Source organism: Anolis carolinensis, unplaced genomic scaffold (assembly GCF_035594765.1).
Source record: "Anolis carolinensis isolate JA03-04 unplaced genomic scaffold, rAnoCar3.1.pri scaffold_13, whole genome shotgun sequence".
Classification (NCBI taxonomy): domain Eukaryota; kingdom Metazoa; phylum Chordata; class Lepidosauria; order Squamata; family Dactyloidae; genus Anolis; species Anolis carolinensis.
The window spans coordinates 9,403,606-9,416,280 of NW_026943824.1; the positions used below are offsets into that span (position 1 = coordinate 9,403,606).

The 12,675-nt window shown below is 41.2% G+C and overlaps 1 protein-coding gene across 1 annotated transcript in view; it reads left to right on the forward strand.

Moving 5' to 3' along the window:
* The window catches only part of LOC103280470 (uncharacterized), a 127,643-nt gene extending 123,309 nt beyond the window's left edge, over positions 1 to 4,334 (forward strand). Inside the window, exon 3 of the mRNA XM_062964645.1 lies at positions 3,959 to 4,334. Coding sequence (XP_062820715.1) covers positions 3,959 to 4,066 — 108 coding nt within the window. The 3' untranslated portion in view covers positions 4,067 to 4,334. The remainder of the gene's footprint in view (positions 1 to 3,958) is intronic.
* Positions 4,335 to 12,675: the final 8,341 nt, after the last annotated feature.

Here is a 12,675-nt window from a genome sequence, read left to right on the forward strand (position 1 = left end):
CAGCTGAATTGAACTTTTTTCTAATTAGCATCAGAGGATACATGGAAGACAATGCGCACACATTCCCCTCCGAAGCAAGCAGGGTTCGAGCCATCGGCAACACACTAAAGAGAGGAGCCGCAAGCTGGTATGTGCAACTACATGCCAGACGCGACCCATGCCTGAGGTCAGTGCCCCGCTTCCTCGCCGCACTGGAAAACCGGTTCAGAGACCGGCTAGAGCAATTGAGGGCTCGAGACCAGCTTAAAGGAATAAAGCAGAGGGACAAAACGGTGCCCGAGTACGCAGAGGAATTCCTCCACCTCGCGGAAAGGGTACCAGAGTGGTCTGAAGTGACCAAAGTGGAAATATTTAAAGAGGGACTACGCCCCGAGGTTTTCAGCTGGGCAGCGCACAGAGATGACCCCGAAACGCTCCAGGGATGGATTCAACTAGCGGGGCGCGTTGAGTCCACCCTGGCCCAAGTGAAGCGCTTCAGGAGCAGCAGCGGCCAGCAAAGACCGGTGGCAAGAGGCCGAGGAGAAACGAGGAAGCAGGAAAGGTCCGGAGGGAGGCCGGGGATTCCCTCCAGAGGAGACGACAACAAACCTAAACCGGGATGCTTTGTGTGTGGGAAGACGGGCCATCGAGCAGCAGAATGTTGGGCACGGAAGGGGGAGCCACCAAAACCCTCAAAACCCAAGCCAGCAACCGGGAGGCGTGCGGAGGAGGAGGTGCAAGCCCCAGAATCTTCGGAAAAACTGGTGAGTCGGGACAAACGCATGATAGTAGTGCCAATCTGCATCTCGGGGCTAGAGAATCGGGCCACCTGCAAGGCATTCGTGGATTGTGGTTGTTCTAGGAACATTATAACTCCGGAACTAGCAGGAGCGCTGAAGTGCCAGCAGATGGCGCTTGACTCCCCAATTGCATTTTCGCAGCTAGATGGATCAGTTGCTGCTGGGGAAGTATCTACAAAGGAAATACGGGGGGTCCCGTGTAAAATAGGCAAATGGGAAGGAAGAATATCCTTTGTGATAGCCCCTATTGCCGCATACCACGTAATATTAGGGATGCCATGGCTCGAACAGGCTAATCCTGAAGTAGATTGGAGAGGAAAGAGCCTAGCATTTAAAGAACAGCAGACGCAATGGGAGATAAGCAAAATTGCAGAAGAGGAGGACGAGGGAGATGAAGCAGGTGAAATAGACCCACAGCTATTGCCACCTGAATACAGAGACTTTGTGGATGTTTTCAATCAGAAAGAAGCAAGTAAATTACCTCCCAAAAGGAATATAGAAGTAGAAATTGAAATAACCCCAGGAGCAAACTTACCAAAACCAAAAGTGTATCCCATGTCTGTGCAGGAGAAGGAGGAATTGAGGAAATATATTGATAAAAACCTGGCGCGAGGCTTCATTAAGCCATCCAATTCTCCTCTCGGGGCCCCAGTGTTATTTAGGAGAAAGAAAGACAACTCCCTAAGATTGTGCATTGATTATCGAAATTTAAATGCAATTACTAAGGACAATAAATACCCTATGCCCTTAGTAAAGGATTTAATTACCCTATTGAAGAAAGGGAGCATATTTACTAAACTGGATCTAATTGAAGCATATCATAAATTAAGAATCAAACCGGAGGATACTTGGAAAACTGCATTTTCCTGCGCATTCGGCCATTTTGAATATAAAATTTTGCCTTTCGGATTAAAAAACGGAGGCGGTTGCTTTATGCAGCTTATAAATGAAATACTACACCCATTGTTGTACAGAGGGGTATTCATATTCCTTGATGATATCTTGATTGTGAGCGAAGATAAGGAAAAGCACGTGAAATTGGTCCGGGAAGTGTTGCAGAGACTAAGAGAAGCAAAGCTGTACGCAAAACTGTCCAAATGTGAATTTAATAAAACTCAAATTGACTTTCTGGGGTATCGGATATCTCCAGAAGGGTTAGCTATGGATCCAGCTAAAGTATCAGATGTAAAAGAATGGGGAGTGCCTCAAACAAGGAGGCAATTGCAATCATTTCTGGGGTTTGCAAATTTTTATAGATCCTTCATAAAAGGCTTCGCGCAAATAACCGCACCCCTTACTGAACTTTTAAAAACAAAAGGGAAAGGGGAGACAGCAAAAGTAAAAGCTCCTGGCGCCAAACTGAGTTGGACGCCAGAATGCCAAAAGGCATTTGAAACCCTAAAAGAATGCTTCACAGAAGGACCCATCCTAAAACATCCAGATATCAGAAGCCCTTTCATAATCCATTGCGATGCCTCAGACTGTGCGTACGGGGCAGTACTATTGCAAAAAGATCAAAATGGGAACTTAAAACCCTGTGGATATTTGTCCCGGAAGTTCAGCGAAACTGAAAAATGTTGGCCAATATGGGAAAAAGAGGCATTAGCCATATTAAAAGCCTTAGAATGCTGGCGACACTTCCTCGAAGGAAGCGGAATCCCATTTGAAATTTGGTCTGACCATAAGAACCTCCAGTATTTAAAGTCTCCTCGAAAATTGTCCCCCAAACAAATTAGATGGGTGCAATACTTCAGCAGGTTCGATTTCCAATTAAAATTTTTTCAAGGGAAGCAGAATGTCTTGGCAGATGCTCTTTCACGCATGCCTCAACACGAAGGCATAACCACAGCAAAAGAGGGGACAATATTCTCTGATAAACAATGGGGCTTAGCTGTCAGGACAAGAGCGCAAACCCAAAAGGAGAACACGGCTATTGTTGAACTCGACGGGGAAGATAATTGGGGAAACGAACTGAAACAGTCTTATGAAGGAGATCAGTGGATCGCATCCAACGCAGAAAAGGGGGAGCAGAAGGGGGGATTTTGGTTTGTTAACAAGAAACTGTATATCCCAGCAATATTAAGGATTAAGATTTTGCATCGTTTTCACAATAACCAGAGCGCTGGTCATACAGGAATTACAAAAACAACGAAGGCAATAGCAAAACATTGTTGGTGGCCAGGAATGAGGAAGGACATAAAGAATCATGTTGTTCAATGTGATGATTGTGCCAGAAATAAATCGAGAGGAGGGAAGCCTATGGGATTATTACAAACAGTAGCGGAACCTACCAGACCTTGGGAATGTGTAGCTATGGACTTTGTGGGGGAACTGCCGGTTAGCAAAGGACATCGTTATATTTGGACAGTATTAGACCTGTTTTCTAAACAGGCCCACTTTATAGCACTGACGAAACTACCATCGGCCGAGAAACTAGCTGAATTGTACATAAACCATATTTACAAACTGCATGGATGTCCCAGTAGAGTGGTCAGTGACAGAGGAGTACAATTCACAGCAAAATTTTGGGAAAAATTCTTGGAAATGCTAGGAGCAGAAAGGAGTCTAAGTTCTGCTTTTCACCCCATGACAAACGGGGCAGTAGAACGTACTCAGCAGACACTTGGGCAGTTCCTTCGAATGTACTCTAACATGAGACAAAATGACTGGTCTAGGTGGTTGGCTTTTGCAGAACTAGCTTTTAATTCGACTATACATTCAGCAACAAATAAAACCCCCTTTGAAGTAGTTTACGGGTATGAAATACAGCCTTTGCCCCAGTTGCCAAGATGGACAGAGAATGAGGAAACAGAAGCAGGAAAATGGAAAACGCAAATGCTAGAATGCTGGAGTCAAGTGACTGCATCCTTAAAGGAAGCACACAAAAAGTGTAAAGCGTTCGCAGACAGAAAGAGGGTGGAAGGCGATAAATTGGATAAAGGAGATCTAGTGTGGTTAAGTACCCAAAACATCAAATTGGGGCTACCTTCGAGAAAATTGGGCCCCAAATATATTGGACCATTCAGAATACAGGGTGTTATCAATGAAGTAACTTTCCAGTTGGCATTGCCAAAAAGTTTAGGGAAAATACACCCAGTATTCCATCGCAGCTTACTGAAAAAGTATATGGGGACTTTGGACAAAATGGACACATAGAGTTATTGTTTGATTTGTTTCAGGACTATGATGAAAGAAGAACCGGAGAGGAGGACGAAGAAAACGAGGGCGCCATGTCATGGAGCCAAATCCCAGGGCTGGATTTCCAAGCCCTGAATCTGGCGTCATAACATAAAACAACCCTGCAAGCACCTGGCGGGAGAAGATAAAATGAGCCTGGGAACTCAGGGTTGAAAGTATAAACAATTATAATTGATGTAGTGTGTGGGAATGGTAGTAATGTGATCCGGAGGGTGGGGTTTGATGATGATATTTGCGTGTACTATTACGTTGCATCAGAAGTGATAAAATTGAATGTATGTAAACATTAGGTCATTCTCGACTTTTCCAAAGTCATGTATTCTTCAATAAAGATTGGATTTGAGAGCAGCTATCTTTGATCTGCGTTCAGACTGATCCTTTGAAGTGAGCGTGACACTGTTTATTAGTGAATTCTTCTTCTATATAGGCGAGAATTGGCTGGGTATTGGAGCTTAACTCATGGTCACTACAGGTCTAAATTCAATGAAGAACAGTGTGCTGCAGGTTTAAAATAATGTTATTTATTTCCTCCCTGGGTATTCCAATGGCGAGATGGTTCATAAAGCCTACAAAAATATATATGCAATGCTTACATTACCAGACTTTGTGAAAGAACACATGGCCATCAGCATAGAAATACAGCCAGTTTTTCTATAAATTAGATTACATATTTTATGTATGTATAAAGATTTATGCTTTGCATTTATTTATATTACTTTCTGTGGTTATGACTTAATATTGTTCATCGAGCTTCAGCTTCTAGGAAGTTGCTTCTTTCTCTGAAACAGATTAATAGAAATGGCAAAGATTGTTTTTAACCCCCTAAAACGTGAGATAAAGTACACACTTTGAGCATTTGCATATTTGTAAGGCTTTCCCAAGACATTTCTGAGAACAAAAGACTGAAATTCAAAATGTCTCATGAGGGAACCTGCTTGTTGCTGGTGTGGGGTGCATCTGTACTGTTGACACAATGCATGTTGACACCACTTGGACTGTATCAACACTGCCACATAATCTAGATTATCAAATCAAATAAACAGATTATCTTCTTTGATTTGGATTATATGGGTCTACACTGCCATATAATTCACTTCAAAGCAGATAATCTGGATTTTATATGGCAGTGTAGCTAGGGCTTTGAACTGCCATGGCTCAATATGATGGAATCCCAGGAGTTAGAGTTTAGTGAGACACCAGCACTAGTTGGAAGAGAAGGCTAAAGGACTTGTAAAGCTACATCTCCCATGATCGAACAGCCCTGAGCCATGGCAGTTCAAATGGTTTCGAACGGCATTAATTCTGCAGTATAGATCAGTGGTTCTCAACCTGGGGTCCCCAGATGTTTTGGCCTACAACTCCCAGAAATCCCAGCCAGTTTACCAGCTGTTAGGATTTCTGGGATTTGTAGGCCAAAAACGTCTGGGGACCCCAGGTTGAGAACCACTGGTATAGATGAACCTCCAGATTTCTAAGTGAACCTTATTGGACAACTAATGTGTGCCTTGACTCATTGGGAGTTGAAGTCCAGATGGGGTTCTGGACTGACAGATAAGCCATCCTAATTTGCCATCATGATGGATGGCAGGAACTGGCTTTGCAAAGAGACAGCAGGTAACTCTTTAGATAAGTTTGGAAAAGAACAACTCAACTATTTGCATATTTGGGAACTTAGCAATTTTTTTTTTAGTGCTGGGCCCTTTGCAGACACAAAACAAACCATGTGGATGTTATGTATAACTGGAGAGAAAATGCATGCAAAAAATCCATGGAGAAAGTGATGTAAATTAGACACATTACACTAAAAAGATGCACATATTGAAAAAAAATGGTTCACATCTTGTTGGTAGTTTATGCAAAAGCGAGTTCCTTTGCATACAGTTGAATTTCCTTTCACCTTGGTGTAACATTCATGTTATATTCAGAGTTCTGCAAATGTAATTTTTGCGCATTTAGTTATATATTTTTGGAAAGTAAAACTACTCCATGCCTTCAATGCACCATCAGATTCAATGGGATGATGGAAACAGCAAGCACCGTTATATTCTCAGCCACATGGCTAAAAGGCATCACTTGGTTTGGTCCTTTAGGGTGTATCCACATTGCATAATTGTAGTAGTTTGGTGCTTTTGTCATATGGAGTCCTGGGATTTGTAGCTTGTTTGAAATTCTAAGGCAGGCATGAGCAAACTTGGGCCCTCTGGGTGTTTTGAACTCCAACTCCCACAATTCCTAACAGCCCATGCCTGCTATAAGGACTCTCTATTGTAGAACTGCAGAGTAGTATGAATGTGAAGATTCCATAGAGCGGAACCATGACAATGAATGTGGAATCTAAATGCTATATAAATAGATAGAGTGAATTCAACCTTATAAGTCCACTTGGTTCTGACTGAAGGCTCCTCTAGCTCAGCATTCTGTCTTAAGACTATTTTAGGGTAAGGCAAATTAGCAAAGGAATATAAAGGGTGGTAGTTGAAGGACATTTGAAAGCACAATATACATAAAATTAGCTAAACTGGATATTAGCGGACGGGTTCTGATTTTAATTACTTTTCGATGATATATATTAAGATGGATTAATTATGGTATAAGGATTAGACTCACTGGAGCAACAGTGGGACTCCCGTGCTTATTATGTGTTTGAGGAAAGAAAGGAAAGCCAACCGAGGGCAAGGGGAGACATCGCAATTCTTCCCCGCTCATTTCCCATATCATTTGGGCTTAATTGCAATTTCTCAGGCTGACCCAAAAAAAGATGTGACATTTGGAGAAGTAGAACACAAAGTAGGGGTCAAAAATGTCATTGCAACGGTTGCATTTTTATTTTTAAATTTGGACAACCATATATTTGTGTTGTTGACTGCTTTCATGGCCGGAATCACAGGGCTGTTGTGTATTTTTCGGGTTGTATGGCCATGTTCCAGAAGTATACCTCACAACCTCTAGGAATGCCTGCCATAGATGTGGGTGAAACGTCAGGAGAGAATACTTCTGGAACATGGCCATACAGACCACAAAACACACAACAAACCATATATTTGCAAGGAATGAAACTGGGCTGCAAGCCATTGCCCCTTTCTCTCAGGAACAAGGTATTGGCCATTCCTGGATCTAGCAATCATGATAAAGGGTGTCACAAAGGAATGGCAACAAGAGGTCCACCATAAGTCAATCTAGAGATCAAGAATCCAAAATAAATTCACCATCACAAAACACATAAGAGCCAGGAAGGCTAAACAGTTGCAAACAAACAAAACACCCAGGAGATGCCCATGGATTTATAATCCATTAAAGAATGATAGTTTCATTGGACAACCCAAATACACAAATGCACGATGACTTGGTTTGACCAAGAAAGCTCCTGCTCGTTGTAGATTTTTTTTAATGGCTTTTTTTGCTGCATGGCCAACAAGCAAGGAGAATTGGCCTTGGCAAGAGGGGCACATTAAGACCTTTATGATTCTGAGCCCCTTGCTCTTGCAGACCCCTCTTGCCTGCCATCTCCGCTGCCAATTGATGCTCATCAAAGCCCTTTTATGAACACATCTGGCAGGAAGTGACATTCTAACAACAGCTGGCGGGCCCTGAGAAGGAGGAGAAAGAGAGAGACTGAAAGGGAGGAAAACATACAAGAGAGATCAAAAGAGAACTGTGAGTTGAGAAGGCAGTGGAATGATGGCCGTCATAAGCCATAATTATGTTCCAAAGTTTCCCCTCCACAAAATGGACTTGATCCTATTAATATCATATGAATAGATGATCATCAGGCATTTGATGATGCATTTATTTAGCGTCACACTATGAGAATCATGGAACCTCAGTGCTGGAAATAACAAGGGAGATCAAGACACACCCTCTGAGGCCTCATCTATACTGCCATACAATCCAGTTTTTGAATCCAGACTATCTGCTTTGAGCAGAATTATACGATAGTGTAGATTCAGCTTAAGATGAAGAAAAACATAACTGAAGCCCTCTTGAAAGATGGCCACCCACCCTCTGTTTGAAAACCTCCAAAGAAGGAGACTCCATGACTGTCCAAAACAGTCAATTTTGCTTTTGAACATACCATCACAGTGAACCTAGCACAAGGAAATTCTTCCAAATGTTTAAATGGGAACTTTGCTCATCCTTATTGCCTTCCTCTACTATAGAATTGATGCAGTGTTGTCAAACTGTGTCAATTCTGCAGTAGATGAACCCCATATTGTCCTTATGGGCACTAGTATTATTAGATGGGTGCAGGGGATGCAAACATACTGGGTGACAACTTCAAAGGTTGTGACACCAAAATGACTGCCTATAAGTTTTTGTTTCATCTTTATCTGCAACCAGTTTCTTAATAAGAATAGGTGTGATTGCCTTCCTTCAATGGCTATTCTAATTTGGAGCAGGAAGCCATTACTTTTGTATTGGTATCTAGGGGCATTGGCCTCATGTGTAAGCCGGCCCCATTCCCATTTGGGAGATAGTGGTAGGGTGTAAAAATAAAGTAGTTATTATTATTATTATTATTATTATTATTATTATTATTATTAGTAGTAGTATTACAAACTGGGATCGCTCTTTTCCTCCCATGTGACCTAGGCTCGTATTAAACATTGACACTTACAAACACTTTTTGTTGCGTGAACCAATTGGTTAAATCCTTTGACTCTCGACTTAAGAGTGAATATACCAGTCAACCAAGAAATTTGCCTGTCTCTTTTGATGCTTTCAAATGTAGTACTTGCTTCAGCAAACAGAAATTGCAAGGAAAGCAAAGGAAAGGCCACATCTGAACCGTGTGAGAAAGTTGTTCAGCACTGCACCCTTGTAAGTGACCAATGTATGTATAGGTCAGGCTGGATCTCTCACGATTATCAAAATATGACACAAGTTTCATGTTGTCTTTCTGTGAATGGATTTAGTTGATTAGGAATATTGTAATAGTTAAGAATGAATTAAAAATGAAGCTAGCACACAAGAGCACAATGTTTAAGACTAGTAAAAGCCAGAAGCCTAGCCAGGAAATTAATAGTACTATCTTTGTTCAAGTTTGATCATACATTGCTTGGAATATTTTGTCCAATTCTGGGCAAGACAGTCCAGAAAAGATATGGTAATAAAATGAAGGCGTTTAGAGGCTTTCAATCTGGGGTCCCCAGATGTTTTTGGGCTACAACTCCCAGAAATCCCAGCCAGTTTACCAGCTGTTAGGATTTCTGGGAGTTGAAGGCCAAAAACATCTGGGGAGCCCAGGTTGAGAACCACTCTAGATGCACCCCTAGTTATGGAGAAAAACGGTTAACCAGCACTCGTGATAAACATTATTTTGCTTTGACAGATGATGGAATTCTGAGTTACATCAAATAACACCTCTTGATTTTGGAGAAGCTGAACAGAACGGTTAGAGATGAAGGATCTTTCTTATAGTTCAAAGATTTCTCATTAAATGCAGAAAAGGCTCTCTTAACTTTCACTGACATGCTTATCCCCACAAACATTGTGTTCCTTGTATCTGGGAGGTGGGCATTCAAGCTTAAATGGCATTTTATTTTCACAATTTCCTAGAAACCAAAGTTTTTTAAGAGGGAGAAAAGAAAAAAAAAAACACCAAACCACCTAGATAACATTACATGAAATAATGCCTAAAAGCTCTCTTGTTCTCCGTCGCACAGTTATTATCGGAGCAAATAGCATTTTAGCTTGTCATATCAAGAGAAGGGAAGCGTTCTGCTGTGAATAAGATTGGATTGGATGGGAGCTCAGAACTGACTGTCAAGCTTATGATAACTGACACTCAGATGAAAACATTAGACTTTTAGAAAAGTAATAATTCTAAAAGGTTTGCTGGGCCTGAAAGGAAATTTGCAGCACTTGATTGTACAAGGCCTGTGTCATGGCCTCATTAGATTATCCTTCGGGTCTTAGCCTTTACAATTGCTCACTTGGAGAAACATAGATCTGTGTTGTGCGGTGGGGATCATGTGGCCCATCATGCTTCAGCATTTGCTATGTTGTCTAAGGCTGCTGGGAAATGAATCTTAACATCATTTGGAGAGAGAAATAATCCCTACCCTTGGGATACAGAAACACACACAAACATGTCAGTGGGAAACTTTTAATAGATGAAAAGAAAGCATGCAACTTATCACATATATGATCCCCACAGCATCACATAGACACATAATTAGCCAGGGTCTGATTGGTGTCTGATGTACAAGATCTACAGCAGGATCACGTTATGTGATGCAGAATAAACAGTTCAAGGTTGAGGATGCTAAGTTGGATGTGTGATGGCATTGCTCATTGCAAAGGAATGTATATGTCTATATGCAAATACAAATTTGCAGATGTCCAAATGCAAGGAAACATAGGAACATAACTTAGAATCGTAGGTTCTAGACACACAGAGTTGGAAGAGAATCCAGGGCTACTGCATGTTTCTGTCATACAGTAAGACGCAATTCGAACCCTCCCAACAGATGGCCATTCTAGCTCTGCTTAAACACCTCCAGAAAAGAATATGTTGCCATAATCCAAGGCAGACTATTCCAATGCCAAACAATTCTTATGATTGGGAAGTTATGCCTAATGTTTGGGTGAAATTTCTTTTCCTGCAGTTGGAATCTATGGCTCCGTTGTGTCCTAATCTACAGAGCAGCAGAAAGCAAGCTCATCCCTTCCTCAACGGGAAATTCTTTCAAATATTTAAATGTATGTATTTATTTATTTGTGGTATTTATATACCACCCTTCCCAACTCCGTAGGGGACGCAGGGTGGTTCACAGTGTTGGCAACAATTCAATGCCCTCGATAAAAAACAGTATAAAACATCAAAGTTGACCCCCCAATAAAACATTAAACATTATTAAAAGTATCACATAAAATAACATCATATATCCCACCAAGACATCACCATTGTCCCCCCTTAGCCTTCTCTTCCCCATGCTAAACACCCCCAACTTCCTTAGCCGCTCCTGATAGGGCATTGCTTTGCCCATTACACATGGAGAGAACCATGCCTATTTGCTTGCACAATCAAGTTGTGAAATGTTCCCTTCTCCTAATGGAAAGGCACGTCCTGTCTTTCGATGAAATGTCCTCCTGGTCAAATGTGTGTGTAAGTGTGTTTCATAAACAAGGAATGTAAAAGGCTGATGAAACGGCCTTTGTCTAGAGCTCAGATGAATGAAAACTGATTTATCACAAGTGAGTTGAAATGGAAGAAGACATGCAATAAGTGGATTTTTTTGAAAAAATATGTCTGTGATGACCGTAGAGGTTGAGTACTCAGTTAAAGCAGAGGAAGGCTAGACTGTAAAAAATGACCCAGTGAAAAATGGAATTTCTTCTTGCAGCGGGAAAGAATTGTTGGTTCATGTTCACCTGAAGCAGATTTTATTCTTAGATCGTGGGCTAGAATATCAAAGCTCCCCTGTCAGTATTGTTGTTGACTGAGGATCTAAACCGGCCAGAATTCCAATTCTGAGTCTCATGCAGTAAATGGAAGAAGTTAGTGTTGCAACTAAATTGAAAAAAAATCTAATTCATGAACACTTTTTTAAAGGTATTTTGAGGTACTGAGTAGAAAGTGGAGGATGGGATGATCAGAGGCTTCAATTACCATTCCATGAGCAGAATGCAGGTGAATCTATGGCTGGATCAACACTGCTATATAATCCAGTTTCTGAATCCAAGTTATCTGCTTTGAACTGGATTGTTTGAGTCTGCATTGCCATATAATCCAGTTCAAAGCAGGAAATCTGGATTCAGAAACCGGATTGTATGACAGTGTAGATAAGCCCCATGTTGTCCACAAAATCCTGGATCCCTGGTTCCATTACAGTGCTGTGCCCACAAACCATAGCATTGTTAGTAACTAGTTTTTTCCTTATACATCTGACCTATTCTAGAGAATGCACTGGTGAGTGAAAGCTCTGCGTTTGCTGGAAATTCCCACCGCTGACAGTTTTGCGACATTGGCCCAATGCTCTTTACCATTCCCATCTCATAAATTGTCGTTCTTGATTAATCTCAAAGCATGATAAAGGGATGGGAGGGGAAGGGAAAAGAAGAAACAAAGAGCTGCACTTCAGCAATTGTTGACATTTTTTAAAAGCCCTAAAACGGGAGAAGAAATAAGCCCGTCTTATCACGTAGGATAAAACTGATCCGGTTATAATGATCCATTATTATAGGAATATGATTCTCTGCCATCTTCTGCAGGGGAACATATTGATATATTTGTATTCAGGCTCAATATTGATGTTGCTTCCTTTTCATGTCTGTATTCATTGGATGGCGTGCATGTCAAAATTCAGGACTTTCAGCCAGAGGACAAGGAAAGATTTCAAAGCAAATAGCCTTTAATTAAGGATGACAGTCATGGGTTTTTGGGAAATTCAGAGCAGAAAAGCTTCTATTGTCATTTAGAGTCATCATAATGACTGGAACCTCATCAAAATTGGCTGGATTTTTTAATAGGAAAAATCTCTGTTGAGAATAGAGCTGTTCACCTTCATGGCTTTTTGTTTGTATTTTGGAAGTTAGAGGACAGTGGGTAGCTTTTCCTTTCATGGTTATAATCTATACTAAGGATGAAAAAATATTCAAAAATATTTTAAAAGAGTAACATGGTTGGACTAAGTAACCCCATGATAGGGTTACTTAGTGTCACTCTTAAGTCAGAGATATAGTGAAAGCATACCAT